At 36.5% G+C, this 16,686-nt stretch overlaps 2 protein-coding genes across 2 annotated transcripts; both read left to right on the top strand.

The window, feature by feature from the left end:
* Positions 1 to 5,720: 5,720 nt before the first annotated feature.
* On the top strand, positions 5,721 to 6,266 carry LOC113345458. Its single transcript, XM_026589236.1, has one exon. The coding sequence runs from the start codon at positions 5,721 to 5,723 to the stop codon at positions 6,264 to 6,266; it is 546 nt and encodes a 181-aa protein (XP_026445021.1).
* A 3,525-nt stretch (positions 6,267 to 9,791) lies between these two features.
* Positions 9,792 to 16,529, top strand: LOC113345513 (serine/threonine-protein phosphatase BSL1-like). The gene is made up of 20 exons (XM_026589279.1): positions 9,792 to 10,234; positions 10,345 to 10,423; positions 10,520 to 10,599; positions 10,700 to 10,794; positions 11,876 to 11,975; positions 12,197 to 12,266; positions 12,479 to 12,580; positions 12,671 to 12,752; positions 12,854 to 13,024; positions 13,264 to 13,483; positions 13,576 to 13,780; positions 13,923 to 14,093; positions 14,185 to 14,423; positions 14,547 to 14,631; positions 14,740 to 14,838; positions 14,914 to 15,113; positions 15,201 to 15,276; positions 15,485 to 15,620; positions 15,701 to 15,840; positions 15,943 to 16,529. The coding sequence occupies exons 1-20, from the start codon at positions 9,954 to 9,956 to the stop codon at positions 16,024 to 16,026; spliced, it is 2,715 nt and encodes a 904-aa protein (XP_026445064.1). The 5' UTR covers positions 9,792 to 9,953; the 3' UTR covers positions 16,027 to 16,529.
* The last annotated feature ends 157 nt before the right edge of the window (positions 16,530 to 16,686 follow it).

Here is a 16,686-nt window from a genome sequence, read left to right as displayed (position 1 = left end):
ATCAAGAAATATTTTTTCAGCTCAACATAACAACACTATCAAAGGTATTAAATTGGCCGCTCACTCTCCAGCCATTAATCATTTTCTTTTTGCAGATGATTGCTTGATTTTCACTCAAGCAAATGTTTCAACAGTAACAACTTGTTAGAACTACTTCAAAATTTCAGTAATCAATCTGGTCAAGTTATAAACTTTGACAAGTCATATGTGCACTTCAGCAAGAAGACTAATCCAGATGTGGCAGCTGAAATAATTCAAAAGTTGGGTGTCAAAACAATGAAATCTAAAGAGATATATCTTGGCTCTCCTTTGTTACTGGGTCATTCTAAACAAGAAGCTTTTAAAGCTATTGAAGAGAATTTCATGAATAGATACTCAACTTGGTCTTCTACATCTCTGACACAAGCTGGCAGGTCAACAATGATTAAGCATGTACTAATATCCATCCCTATTTACCAAATGGGCACTTTCAAAATACCCAATCAAATCATCAAAAAGCTTACTACTGTGCAGAGGAAATTCTTTTGGGGGCATACTTCTAATAAGGGTAACAATCCAATTGGTTGGCATAAAATTTGTAAACCTAAGGATGTAGGTGGCTTGGCTTTCAGAGATCTCGAAATGTTAAACTTAGCTCTCCTTACTAAGTTGGCATGGAGACTATGCACTGAATCAAATGCTTTATGGACTGAAATCATGAGCAACAAATATTTCATCAATGGAGATATTCTACATCAAGAACTCAAAGCTGTGAATTGTTCTTACACATGGAATGGAATTATCAAAGGTCTTCAGGTTGTCCAGCAAAAAAATTTCATGGAGGTAAACAACGGCAGAAAAACAAAGATTTGGCAAGACAGATGTATTCCAGGTTTAGCTACTCCTCCTACACCCATTAATGATCTTCACAGATTCTATCAAGATGTAGAAGAGCTGATACTTCCTAACACCAATAATTGGAATGTCGAACTTGTCAACAATCTGTTTGATCATAATACTGCGCAAAAAGTTCAAAGCTTATTTATTGACACCTCAAAGGAAGATATTATGATCTGGATGCCAGCTACAGATGGGAAATTTTCAGTTAAGAGCGCCTACAAAAAACTCACTATGAGTAACACTGAAGTTTATGCTGGTGGAAGATTGATTCAAGATAAGGTCTGGAAAACCATATTTGCTCACAGAATAAAACTTTTTGCTTGGAAATGTATTCATGAAGCACATCCTACAAGAATTAAACTGAGTCCGCATAATAAAAGTATTGAACCACAGTGTGTAATATGTGGTCATAATGTGGAATCAATGGAGCATTTATTATTCAGCTTCAGTCATGCTCGCAAAGTCTGGAGATTGATGAATATTAATGTGGATGAAGTTCACAGTAGAGGAATAAGTGTATCTCAGTGGGTAGAAAGTTGGTTTATAAACAATACTGGTGTGGCTAATGAAAAATTACTACACACTATGATGATAAGTGCTTGGATAATATGGAAAGATAGGTACGATGTGGTATTCCAGGGAGTTTCTCTAAACCCTTTTGATTCAATGCATAAGATTCATTATCACCTGCAATCTCATATGCCTGACTTGCCTGCACATATGCATCTTAATACCACATATAGAGATTCCCATTGGTAACCTCCCATGCATGATACATTAAAATTTAACGTAGACGCCTCCTTTAATCATGATATTAATAAGCTAGGTACTGGTATTATCTTACGTTCACACACAGGTACATGCGAAGGAATTAAAGGACGTTACGCAGATGGAATTCTAAGTCCGGAGATGGGAGAATGCATGGCAATACGTGGAGCTCTTGCTTGGGCTAAAGAGAAGTAGTTCATAAAGATTAACATAGAAGCTGATGCGAAACTGGTTATTCAGTCAATAACAAATAATGTTCTCCTCATACAATGGGAGAATAGAAATTTACTTAAGGAGATAAAACATTTAAGTTCAAGTTTTTCAATATGTAGTTTTTCTTATGTAAAAAGAGATGGCAATCAGGTGGCTGACGCAGTTTCTAGATCTGTGAAGGAAACAACCATCAATTTAGAACTAACAAATAATTTCCCTGAAGATATATGTACTCTTATGGCAAGGGACTACACTCTTGCTATCAATTAATAAATTCTTTCTTCTTATAAAAAAAAAAGCCATATCAATTCTATATTTTTTAACACATGTCGCAATATTATTACTAGTCCATGTATAGTTCTACCTACATATCCAAGATCCATAAGACAACATTCATTTATTTCATTTTGCACGTATCTGTCTTCTATGGAAACACTAGAAGAGGAAGCTATATCATGCAAGTGAACATTAAGGTCTCTTATAATAATCCAGGGTCGCACTATGTTTTCATTAATTCTTTTCATAATCTCCAATTGTTCTTTCTTCTTATCAAGTAAGTAGATCCATACATGAAAGTAATGAAAACGTCAGATTTTGCAACATGTAAATTGGCCACAACATGAATCATATTATGAGACACTTCTTGAACTTCACATTTTATACCATCCTTCCACATTAAAACTATTGTTCAAGGATTTAGCTAGCTGAATCATTTTTTCTTGATCATTTTTGTTTCAGAGAGAAACAAGAAATCAGGCGATTGGGCTTGGATTAAAACTAAAAGTTGATCTTTAGTGAACTTTTTTTGCAAGGCCTTGAACATTCCATGCAAGAATTTTCATGGTGAGAATCAAATTATACCTATAATAAAATCTATACTTAAAACTTACAGTATAAAAAAACTGAAAAGTGATTATCCGAGGAAAAGTTTTAAGAAATACCTGCATGGTATCTCCTTGACTTATTTTTGTGGCTTCAACATTGGTTGTCACTGAATCGTTTGTTTCCATCATTGAGTAGCCATGGTGATCCATATTAGTAATAGCAGTAGTAACAGGAATTATAGGTGGTTGGACATGAATATTATGAGGATTCATAGAAGGTTCCCCATTAAGAACAGAGTTTCTCATTCTCTTAGATTGTCTCCCAGCATCACCTTCTTCTCCATTCAGATCATCAGTACCCATTTCATCTATTACATCATCTTCCATTTTTTGTTATGTTGCATCTTCAGTAGCAGCTTGTTCTTATTTTGGATGAGCTTCATATTCAGCCTCTGACAGACTATCTATATAAGGAAGATAGGACCATTCCAGACATTTACTATCATCATGATCTAAGACAAAACATTTTTCACATATATTTTTAGGCTGCAACTCCCAATGATATCAAATCCAAACTTTTTCTCCAGATATTGTGTTCCACCAGCCTCCACGATGAAGTGGTTCATTTAGTTTTATCTCCAGTCTTGCTACCATATCTTGGTCTACAGTTTGGAGTGATTGTTGAGATCTTCTTTCCCATAAAACTTATAGCTTCATCAACTACCACACTGTTCAGGTGTTCTAGCTTTAGGTACTTGAACTGTAAAGTGAAAACCTGATGTGTAAACTTGTAATCTTTTATGGGGACACCATTGGTATACTTTTGTACAACAAAGAGAGCTTCCCCCACTAGCCAAGGACCATTCTGAATGACTTCATCTCTTTCTTCTTCAGAGTTTAATCTTAACAACATAAGATTGTGACCCATAACTCGGATTTGCTTGTTAAGATATCTTCTCCAGAGATAATTGATTTCTTCTCTAATTATTTTCATGTCTATCTTATGCTTCCACAGAAGTTTTCCCAAAATTCCGAAAGACCATTCCTCAACCGCTGCATTAACAGTTTGTTGTGATCCTACAGTTCTTCTTATATCTGGAAGTTCAATTGCTTCTTTCCTTAACTGCCTTGACAGTTGATTAATTCGATTCTCAGAAGATTGAGCCATTGTATAGATATCATTTTCTTCTCCAACTATTAAGCAATACTGTTTAGAGAATTGAGTGATTATTGAAAGATACTTCTCTGTATATATATTCCAACTAAGTATTCTAAGGTTTGTACTATCTTTCATTTTTCTGTTAACCATATACCGCATATCCAGTATTTGACCCTCAATAGATGGATGAAAGAAAATAGTATAATTTGTATGATAATTTCTGAATATGGAAATATAATAATTATCCCTTAAATTATGGTTGTTCTTGCGTTACTCTGAAGGGGGAAAATTTTGAATTTGAAATCCATGGAGAAGATGAAACTTACTGCAATTGATCTAGTTTGTATGTGACAAATTTTGGGTTCCTATCGGATTCTTGTCTAGGTTCAATCCTGGTCTGCTATACTGATATGGACCATCACAGACTTGATGGTTAGCACCACTGCTTGTAAAAACATTATCTTCAACACCATTGTTTTTGATTCAGATGCATTGCACGTGTTGAATAAATACCACCACTGGATCCACAAAGAAGTCAGGAGACCTGCAGGGATAAATTAGTTTCCCATTAGAGCAAAGAAAAATTAGAAAAATTCAATAATGCAGACTAAGAGAGAAAGAGACTAGATCAAGTTCTAATCTATACTATGAAGATAAAATCCATTATATGAGTTACACAACCATTAATGGAAAAATTGAAAGCATACTTAAAAAAAACAGATTGAAATTAAGGATTAGAGATTATAATTAAAAAATCATGATGCAGTTTGCATCAGAAAATTGCTAAAACACCAGATTTGAAAAAAGATTTTTGAAATGAGTTAGCTCATTTAATCGCCCGATTTACAGAGTTTCTCTCTCTCCTGTCCCCCAATTTTTCTTTTTTACCCAAAATTCCGTTAAAGAGTATTTACACGGAAAATTAAGTATTTTTCGCATGGCATGACAGGAACTATAATACAGTGAAACGGGTTTTTTTAGCTTGAACCTCAGTGAGAATCGCGTGGACCACTTGCCAGACTCACCTTCCTGACTTCTTCTCGACTAATCCATCTATACTTCTCTGAACTGCAACCATCAAACTCGTGTTGAGCTTAAACTTCGTTTCAAACCCCAAGTCTTCTATCATTGTCACTGGTAAGGGAAAACACTCACCTTCATCTCCTCCATCAACGGCCAAAGACTCAAAACCAACAGACAACCCATCATTGATCATCAATAGACAACTAACAGACAACCTATCACCTTCATTTTCTTAACTCTGTATATCATAAGATATTTTTTATAGTCTTCAATAGACCCCTATCTTGGGAGTTCTGCTCTCTCTTGCTCTGCAATTTTTCTCTCCATTACCGTGAAACCTTTCTAAAATCAAACTTTTTCATCCTTTCCCCAATAAATTATTTCTAAAAATTTGTCCATTCATCCTTCACTTCTCTGTGAATTAACAAGTTTTTGGATGCCTTCGTATTTCAACGAAGATTTCCTACTTTTAATTTTCAGATAATTCAAACTTTATAGCCATTGGAAAACGTAAATTTCTTGTTTTTCTTCATATTTCCAATATGTCTCTTTCTAAACAATCTAATCCTCAACAACAAAACCAAAATACTGAGATAATCCGTCAATTTGCAAGTCTCCCCAGTTAAGAAACTCCATCCAAGGATATTTGTATTGATTCCCAACTACCCAACCTCTCAAAGAATTATCAAAACTGTTTAGTTCTTTTGATTCTTTCTTCTAAAACTTTTCAAATTTCCAATGTCATAGAACTACTAAGTTATGGAGATCTTTTAACCAGAAATTATATGTGTCTGAATTTTACATCAGAAACATATCTTGTTAAATTTGAGTCACATTCAGACTAAGAATTCATCATGGAATCATCTCCGTGGGTATCAAGAGATGATCTATTGGCTTTGGAAAGATGTGTTCCTAATAAATTGCCGCATGAATATACTTTTGACAAAATGGAATTTTGGGCTCAACTACATGGGTTACCGGTTAATTATTTGGACATAAAATTTATCCAAATATTAGTTGCATACGCTGGTAGTCACATAACCATTTCTATTCAAGAATCTCGTAATTGGAGAAAATTTTCTAGAGCTTGTCTTCCTATCGATATTAAACATCCACTAAGAGATTCTATCTCATTTCCCTTGTCAAATGGGCAGGAAATCACAGCTGAAATCAGATATGAAAGACTCCCTAGATTATGTTTGTTTTGTGGTCTTCTTGGTCATCTTATGAAAATATGTCTGAAAGTTCATCAACTTAAAGATAAGGTTCGTCAAGATTTTCCTCCAGAACTTCATCAACAAGCATATGATCTTATAACTCCAAAGTACCAGCGATCAATTAATGCCTATGTCAAGAACTACATTGATGAATTGGAGGAGTTTCAACAAGGAGATTATTAGGAAGATGACGTAATTGAAAGTGTACATAATCGGAGATCAACAACAACTGAGTTTGCAGGAATGCTGAAAAATCATTCCAACTCATCCATGGAGGGGAATAATCACTCGACGTCATTCGTTGATCCGTTTTTTAATGGAGGAGATATCTTGCAAATTCATTTACCAGTCTCTGGATATGCGTTAGATATCAATAATATGACGATTACAAACCAATTCAACTATCAACCTAAAGTATCCACTCAGGATTCAAATCATTTTTGTATTATAACTGCTCAGATATCCTAGGAAATGGATCACCATTAATTGCACAACATGAAAGAAACCATATACCAGTAACTACATCAATCTCTGCTCTACAAAAACTGAATTCATAACTGGTTAAAGAAAATCCATAGTGGTTGAAAAAAACATTCTTCCACTCATTACAACTACAACAGATCTCAGTCTCTACAAGTAGTAGAATCATTTCAATTTGTAAAAAAAAAAAGCTCAAATCTCCTTCAACTGAGGTTTCAAGTAAATCAGTTAATGAGAATCTTCATCAACTTTTATCCAGGACAAACTGAAAATCACAGGATAGTGACGATGGACGGGTTTTATGGAATCCCGGACAATCAAGTAAGATTACCAGGAGGCGTGAATGGAAATCGATGGCTAGAGGACTTTGCATTGCCTCTGTTTCAAATAGGAATTCCTAATTCAATGAATCAAAAGCTTGAGTGATATCTAACTTCAAGCCAACATTTCATCCTCTTCTTTTTACAAGTTATGAAGCAAGAACAATTTTTTTTTGTATACTCCTGCCTTTAATGAAAGCCCCTTACTAAAAAGATACAACTTTATGAAATAGAGTATGCAGCCTTGTTGTAATAATTCTTGTAATGATTTTGAAACAGAAGTTGTCTAAGACAATAGGTCTAAATTGATCTGGTCTTCTATCCCCTGTGACTTTAGGTAGTAAGAACAAAAAATTTGAGTTCATCCCTTTAGGTATGAATCTGCATCTCCAACAATATTGCAAAGCATATATCAGGTCTTGACAGATAATTTCCCCTGAGAATCTATAGAAGCTACCTGGAAATCCATCTGGATCTGGAAAGCTGCTTGGGTCCATAGAAAAACTGCATTTTTGATTTCCAAAGCTGAAGGAATTGCATCCATAAAAAGATTATCTTCAGTTGTTATCACCTAAGGAATGATGTCAAATAAACCTTCAACAAAAGTAGTTTCATGATGTTCAAATTTCTTTTGAAAATGAGTAACCACAAGATTTGCAATTTGGTTTTGTTCCACAACCACATTTCCAGAGTCATCCTCTAATTCAGTAATTATGTTGTGAGCTTTTCTAATTTTCATGGAAGTATGAAAAAAAGAAGTATGAGCCCCTCCCTCCTTCACCCATTTGGTTCTGTATTTATATCTCATTAATTCATTATAATTTCACATCTTCAGGCTGTGCATCAGAGAGTAATGAAGCTTTTAAGATTTCATCTTCAGTTTCTTTCAATATGACTCTTAAGTCACCAAAAACCTCCCAATTCCATTTTTTAACAAGATTTTTGAATCTTTTAAGTTTACTTAGGAAAGCAAAAGTTGGATTACCTTCACATGGTTCTTCCCAAGATTGTTGAATAAGCTTAAAGAATTCTGGGTGTGAAGTCCAAACTGACTGATATCTGAAAGGAACATTAAGAGGTTTAGGAATCCCAATTGTACTCCCCATCAATGGTCCATGATCTGAAACTCCTCTAACACCTACTTTGTAGCTCCAACCATCATGTAATTCCATCCATTTAATATTACAAAAAGCCTTATCCAAATCACATGAAATTCTCTTTTTTCCCACTCTGTTATCACACCAAGAAAACTAAATACCTGTTTTATGAGCTCAAAGAAAACTACAAAAATTCAAGCAATCATTAAATTCTTTCATTGAAATTCTCAGTGGATTTCTCCCCCCAACTTTTTATTCATAACTCAAAACAACATTGAAATCACCAATCAGCAGCCAGGGCTTATTCATCCCACTAATAAATTCCAGCTCTTCCCATAACTCCATTCTATCAATTGTTAAACAAGGTGCATGGATACCTGTAACTAGAACCTCACCTACTCTGACAGTGATAGCTTGTTTGGTAATGGAAACAACAGAAGGATGAGATAAAGAATAATGCCATAACAACCATATATTCCCCTTTACAGTATCACTTGAGTTGTGAATTAACATCTGACTCATTCCTGGTAATCTCAGATTTTTAACAAAATTTCCTTTCACTCTTGTTTTTGGTTCAGCTAACCATATTAAGGAAGGGTTAAATTGATTAACTAAAGATTTTAGTTTGTATTTGGCTCTAATTCTCTTTAAGCCTCTGACATTCCAAAAAGAACTCTCATTGAGAAACAAAAGTTTGAGAAGATTCAGGACTTCTCAACCCTTTAGGTTTTACTAAAGATTTGTCCATTTGTTTTCTTGTCGTTATAAGAGGAAAACCAAAATTCTTATCTTTCATTAGCTTATTGACCCCCTTTACTGGTTTGCTAGGAGTACTATCTTTAGTCACCTTCATTGTGAACTACCCAATATCCTATGAAATTTTCTCCTCAGTCACATTTACCAATACTTGAAACTTACTTGCAGAAGCAAATTTATCTAATGCACCAAAGTGTAAAGAAGAACTTTTTTGAGACTCAGTTTCCTTCAAGTCAGCCTGTATTAGAGATGGAATACTTGTAGAAACTTTTAATAACTTATCAGTAAACAATGTTGGGAATTCACAAGGAGAAGTTAAAGAACCAAAAAATTGATGCTGAGAAGAACTTTCTCCAATAGTTAAACTAGGAGAATTAACTTCTTCCACCAATATATTATGATCTAAAACTTCCTCAACCACTAGCATTAACTTGCTTTGGGGAGTAAAACATATATCATAACCAATTTGAGTAGGAGGTTTTTCCAAAGTAGATTTAGGTTGCCACACCCTCTTTGGTTTTTCCATAATCATAACTTCTTCCTTTTAACCTTTGGAATCTTCTTTTCTTTTGGTCTTACATTCAACAAAAAAATGACCAACAGTCTTACAATGACGGCAGAATTTTGGGGTTTTAGGATTTGAATTCAAATGTTATGTGGTATTTTCGGAACCATATTCGACTGCATACATTTGAATATCTCTCTTTCTGCATCGTGGCGATGATCTTGGATTGGCTATAGTCATTAGCCTATTTGGACATCATTTCAAAAGTGTTTTTTGACTTCTAGAAATAAAAAAGTCAAGAAAAAATGGTTTATGCACCTGATTTTGGAATGATTCAATATCAACTGCACGTGAAGCCGACTTTTAACATGGTGCGTCTGACTTTTATTTTTAGAAAAATAGAAATACCTTGAACTTTTACCGAAAAGGAGCACTTCCTGAGTTGACTTGAGTACCCACAGTGAAATCCTTGGTACTGTGAAAAAACTACAATCTCCTGAAAGGAGAATTAGGGACTGGTTCGGTTCTAATCAAATTCGGAACCAGGTCCATTCTACCTAGGGTTCCTCCTCTCTGTCAGTCACTTCATTATTTCGTTGATTTTTTTACTCCAAAAAAAATATCTGAATCTGTAAAAGTCTGCAACAACAACTTCTTCTTCTTCTTCTTCTAGTTCTGTCCGTGGAAGAAAGTACTTCATCTTTGTCTAGAGATGAGTACAGGAGCTGCTGCTACAAAGCCATGGTTATACCCAGCACCAACATACAATTTTGTAGAAACAAATTGGGATACAGATGAAGATGCACCAGGTCCACGTTGTGGACATACACTAACTGCAGTTGCTGCAACTAAATCACATGGTCCTCGTCTTATTCTCTTTGGTGGTGCTACTGCTATTGAAGGGGGTGCTTCTTCTTCTGCTCCTGGTATTAGATTAGCTGGTGTTACTAATGCTGTTCATTGTTATGATGTTCTTACTAGGAAATGGACAAGGTATCACTTTTTTCTATTTTTATTACTTTAATTCTTGTATTACATTCTGGGTTTGTTTTTTTTGAAGATTTGAAGTCCTAATTTTGATTGGCTTTTGAAAATTTTTGAAGGATGAAACCGGCTGGTGAACCTCCATCACCTAGGGCAGCTCATGCTGCAGCTGCTGTTGGTACTATGGTTGTTTTCCAGGTAAATTAAGGAACAAAAACATGAAAGTTTTAGTTGAATTTGATTGAGTCGTGAACCCTTTGTTCTAATTTTGCAAATTTGTTTTGTTTTTGCTAGGGTGGAATAGGTCCTGCTGGCCATTCGACCGATGATCTTTACGTGCTTGACTTGACTAATGATAAATTTAAGTGGCATAGGTGAGAATTGAGGTCAATTCAGTTTCTTTGCCTGTTTATCTTTGTTTTAAAGTTTTGTGTTTAAAATTCTTGCTTATTTTTTGTGGTCGTGTGACTGTAGAGTTGTTGTTCAAGATCCTGGTCCTGGACCTCGCTACGGACATGCAATGGACTTGGTTGCTCAAAGATATCTTGTTACTGTTAGCGGCAATGATGGTGAGTCCACTTTGCAATAACTTTCATCTGCATTGTCCTTTGAGCCATGTAGATAATGTTGTTGATCATAGTTCAAGTAGACATTATGTTGGCCTTTAAGGATTCCTACTTGATCTTGTCTTGGATGGTACCACAACTTGTCTATGTTATTCCCCATGTTCTATGTCTATTAAATAAATAATAAGTATATTTCCCTACATTAGTTTCGTTCACTTTGGTCAATCTAACCTCCTAGGGAATTAGTCTGCAAATTAGGTTTCTAAATTCCTAGTCTCTCCTCATATCAGTGTGGCATTATCAAAATCAGTTTAATTCTGCATTGACATTGCTATACCATAATAATTAAGGAGCGAATTAGAAATAGAAACACCTAATGAAACCACTTATGAAATATGAGAAAATGAAATATGTGATAATGTCTGTACCTTTGTAATCACTATTTTCTAGAGCAAAAGTTTGTTCCAATTTAGCTTAGCTAAGCACATTGTAAGAAGAAGACAAAATAGTGGGATACTCGAGGAGCAAAATAGAAATAGAAACACCTAATGAGAAACCACTTATGAGTTATGAGAAAATGAAATTTGTGACAATGTCTGTACCTTTGCAATCACTATTTGCTAGAGAAAAAGTTTGTTCCAATTTAGCTTCGCTAAGCGCATTGTAAGAAGAAGAAAAAAGTAATGGGGTTTTTTTATAGGCAGTTTAAAGATTAGCCTTCTCTCTTTCTAATTTGTAATCAAGACTTAGTTTGATTTCATTAAAGTACATAACAGAGTCAGTATATGTTTTGTTTTTGTGTTCATATGCTGGAGAACCTCTTTCGAAGATAGCAATATCCAGTATCTTTTAATGTAATTTATTTTACTAAGAGATTTGGTAAAAGCTATGGGCTGGAACTAAGTGCATTCTACCATGAGCAATGGGGGTTAATTTCTCATTTTGTTGGCATATTGCTACTATTAATCGATACCATACATAGGGATATTGTTCTATGCTTTTGCGTAGAATATATTCCTCGTGATCTCAAATTTAGATTTTAGTTAAATATGACCAATGGTTTTGATTTCTAGTTCTTTTGTAGGCAAGAGAGTGCTGTCAGATGCTTGGGCCTTGGATACAGCACAAAAACCATATAAGTGGCTGAAACTCAATCCTGAAGGCGATAAACCTTGTGCCAGAATGTAAGGCAACAGTTAGTCTCTTGTTTCTTCACAACTCTGTTACTGCTTTTGTCTGGTCACAAGTTAGTGTGCATGCTTGTTTCCGGGGGTCCTATAAGAACCTCAGTTTTAAGTAGTTCTCGGAATCAGATTGCATCTTGTAATTGCATATGCTCTCAGATTTCAGTTGGACCTTTTGTGGAATTGTGTTTGATTGTATTCATTCTCCACCTCTTTTCTAGGTATGCAACAGCTAGTGCCCGCTCCGATGGCATGTTTTTGCTCTGTGGAGGAAGAGACACCTCAGGCACGGTATGATCTGTTCTCCCTGGACTTGCTATAGTCTGTTCTGTACCAATTATATTGCTACCACATGGGTGGCAGCTACTTGTGTTACATTTCCCGTTAGGGCCTTTCTTCACTTGCAAGTGGGAGTGATCAGATAGAGACATAGATATGCATGGCTGCTCTTGTAAACATCATGCATTTGTGGCAGATCGTTAATTATTTGAATGTATATACAGCCTCTGTCTGATGCGTATGGGCTGCTCATGCATAGGAATGGTCAATGGGAATGGACTCTTGCACCTGGGGTGTCTCCTTCCCCTAGGTATCAACATTCAGCGGTAAGCAAGATTTGTACCATAATCTTTTTCTTTGGTTTGAACCATAATCTTTTTCTACTGACTATCGTTCTTTTACATTGATAATTGCAGGTCTTCGTTGGTGCTCGGTTACATGTTACAGGTGGTGCCCTAAGGGGCGGCCGAGCAATAGATGGTGAAGCTTCTATTGCAGGTAATTTTTTCTTCTTCTTAATCTATGACTATCACATCGCTGATCCTTTTGTTAAGAATATAAATCTTATCCTCTCACCTTTATTGTTTTGTTTTGTGTAGTATTGGATACTGCTGCAGGAGTATGGTTAGATCGAAACGGGGTCGTGACTTCATCTCGAGCAAACAAGGGTGTCGCTGATTTTGATGCCGCTGTTGAGCTTATGCGTCGATGCCGTCATGCATCTGCATCTGTTGGGGTTCGAATTTACATCTTCGGTGGCCTCAGAGGAGGTGAACACTCTCGAGTATAGGATTGATATTGCTTCAGTTTATTCAGCTATATTAGGTATACGTATGCAGCTTACATCAGGGAGGTGGCTAACAATTAATGTTGAGCAGCAATTTTAAACGAATTACAGACTTGCTATTAATTTCGCTGAGCAGCAATTTTAATAGTGGAATACCATTAACGTCGATAAAAGATATATAATGATGTCAAACTGATCTTCTGAATTTGGTGATGTCTGCAGATCAACTGCTCGATGATCTTCTCATAGCAGAAAATTCTCCATTTCAGTCTGACATTAACACTCCAATCTCCACTTCTGAAAGACCTTCAACCCCAAGAATGCCCAAAGCTAGTCCACCAGCTCCAAGTCCGTATCCAACAAATTCTGATAGCGGAACCACGAGCCCGACAAATTCTGATAGCAGACCAGCAAGCCCTACTCCTCTTGGCGCAAGTTCAAGGTGTTGTATTTTGAACTCGTTGCTATGTCTTCTCATTATTCTTTTGACTTGGAGTTGGGGCTTGTAGATTAGTAACAGTTTCATTTATTCAGTATTGACAAGAAGTCTGTTGACAAACTGGTGGAAGCCTCGGCTGCTGAAGCGGAGGCTGCTAGTGCCGTTTGGCAAGCTGCAAAGGCAGCATCTTCAGTTCCCAGTGAAGAAGCTTCTACATCAGATGGCAACAATGCGCACGTCCCAGAAGTCATGTCGGATGGAAGCGATACAGAAGGAGATGTTCGGCTTTTCTCGAGAGCTGTATGATATTCTATTGACTCTCTTGCATATATCTGGAGTTTCATCATTTTTATTTTCCCTGTTGGTAACTCTTAGCTTTGTGTATAATTCCGTGTTAAGAAATGAGCCTCACTGAGATGTCCTATTGTTCTGGATGCTGCAGGTAGTGGTGGCTAAAGAGACTGTTGGTAATTTGGGTGGGTTGGTTCGGCAGCTATCCTTGGATCAGTTTGAAAATGAAAGCAGAAGAGTGAATCCCTTAAATAATGACCAAGGATATCCTAACAAAAAGTTCCTTGCCAGACAGAGGTCACCCCAGGGGTTGCATAAGAAGGTAAAACTTATCAGTATTTATGTGTGCTGTTGTTATTGTTACTTCTATGAAAATATGAGGCAACTGGCCTAATACCACACTTGCTTTGCAGATTATTTCTTTATTGCTGAGGCCTCGGAATTGGAAAGCACCTGCTAATAGAAGATTTTTCCTGGATTCCTATGAAGTTGGCGAACTTTGTTATGCTGCTGAGCAGATTTTTATGCAGGAGCCCACAGTTCTGCAATTGAAGGCCCCTGTTAAAGTATTTGGTGATCTGCATGGACAGTTTGGTGATTTAATGCGTTTGTTTGATGAGTATGGATTTCCAGCAACTGCTGGAGACCTAACGTAAGTATGAAAATTGGGAGTTTAGATCTTTGCTCTAGATAATTAAATTTTTCACTTGCTGGTTTTGAATTAATCAAGTGGGGTATTTTTATTGATCACTAGGCATTTGGTGTTACTGTTTAGGTATATTGATTATTTATTTCTGGGAGACTATGTCGACCGAGGACAGCACAGCTTGGAAACGATAACTTTGCTTTTAGCTCTCAAGGTAAGCTTATGTGGTTTACGTCTGCATGAAAAGTGAAACTAATTAAAGCTGCAGCTTTCTCATCCATTTCATGATTTCTGACGTAGTTCTCTATTTCTGATTGTGCAGATTGAGTATCCTGAAAACGTTCACTTGATAAGAGGAAACCATGAAGCTGCTGACATAAATGCGCTATTTGGCTTTCGCCTTGAGTGCATCGAGAGGATGGTATGGCACTGTAATATCCAACATATAGCTCTCCTTGGGTTCAAAACTACTGGTACTAATATTTTGTAATTTTAGGGAGAGAATGATGGCATATGGGCATGGACTCGATTCAATCAACTTTTCAACTATCTCCCACTTGCTGCCCTTATTGAGAAGAAAATCATTTGCATGCATGGTGGCATTGGAAGGTCGATCAATTCTATAGAACAAATAGAGAAACTTGAGAGGCCCATAACCATGGATGCTGGATCTATTGTTTTGATGGATCTTTTATGGTGAATACTTTTCAGGTCTTGTTTACACATACATCTTGGTTTGTTTGGAATTTGTCTTTTTTATAGCTTTCCTGATGTGATTTGCAGGTCAGATCCCACAGAAAATGACAGTATAGAGGGTTTAAGACCAAATGCTCGGGGTCCTGGTCTAGTCACTTTCGGGGTATGTATTTTGATTATCTGGAGCTTTGTTAAGTGACTTTAGCGCTTGATTTACAGATAAATACAAGATATGCTTGACCTTTGCTCTTTTTATTATTCAAATATCTTAGTAGACATCTCTTGAGTACATTAAGATCACATGAGTGTTCAACTTCACCTAACTGTATCTTTGGATGCTTAACTCGGTGTATTGTTTTGGCTTACTACAGCCTGACCGAGTCATAGAATTCTGCAAGAAAAACAAACTGCAACTGATTATTAGGGCACACGAGTGTGTTATGGATGGTTTCGAACGCTTTGCTCAGGGACAGTTGATTACTTTATTCTCTGCAACTAACTACTGTGGTAAGTTAAAGTTAGTTATGGTTTCGTGCTCTTTCAGAGCAGTTTTACTACATTTAGGTTGACATGAATATCTGTGTCAGGGACGGCAAACAATGCTGGGGCAATCTTGGTAGTTGGGAGGGGACTTGTCGTGGTTCCTAAACTGATTCATCCTCTACCTCCTCCACTTCTATCGCCTGAGAACTCTCCAGAACGTGGTGTGGATGACACATGGATGCAGGTAAAGTCGGATTGCATGTCCTAAATCTTGTTATACAGCCTGATCAACTTTTCTGTTTGTTGCAAATGTGATACTTATGCTTGTATTTGGCTGTCCCTGTAGGAGCTCAACATTCAAAGACCTCCTACACCAACTAGGGGTCGACCGCAACCAGACCATGATCGTAGTTCACTTGCATATATCTGATTGCAGAAACTCACCTTGGGTCATATTTCGTTTAGCACCTGTCATTCTGGTGTTGAATCTCATGTTCCCCAGGTTGGAATCACCTATGGACGGCTTGACGTTGAACAAGGAAGTATGGTGTATCACCTACCACCATGAAACTTCGAGGCCGTTTGTTTCCTCAAATACAAAGTACTAGAGGCGAGGCATTATTGCGGTGTATATATAAGTTGTGTGAGAAGTATGGTGGAAGAGGAAGCTTTATTGTGAGGCAGCGGATGGTAATTATCCGTTTAGTGGTGTAGTGTTTTTATAATTCATCTGTGAAAAGTGAGGCGTGTGAAGAATTTTCTGGTATAAGATATCTTGTTTGTATGTACCATGAGTCTTTATCTGTTAGGTTCTCTGTAATGTAGTGTACATTATGCACATTATAGATTCCTTAGTTTTCATTTTTGTTCTTTTTGTGTTGTACTGTCAAATTAGCGAGTGTGTTTTTGTGAAAAGAAAATATTTGCTTGTCAGTGGTGATGCTTCGTGAACAATAATTTCTAAATTGTGGTGGATAGTGGATACAGGACTTAACCACCAACAACTTTCTATTAGCATTCTTCTGTAAGAATCAGTTTTAAAGTCCTGCTTCTGTTTCTGGCTCTGCCTCTCTCAGGAATTAGGATCCGT

The sequence above is a fragment of the Papaver somniferum genome, unplaced genomic scaffold (genome assembly GCF_003573695.1).
Source record: "Papaver somniferum cultivar HN1 unplaced genomic scaffold, ASM357369v1 unplaced-scaffold_81, whole genome shotgun sequence".
Classification (NCBI taxonomy): Eukaryota; Viridiplantae; Streptophyta; class Magnoliopsida; order Ranunculales; family Papaveraceae; genus Papaver; species Papaver somniferum.
Note: the sequence above shows the minus strand (reverse complement) of the source record. Positions and strands in the feature narration are given on the sequence as shown.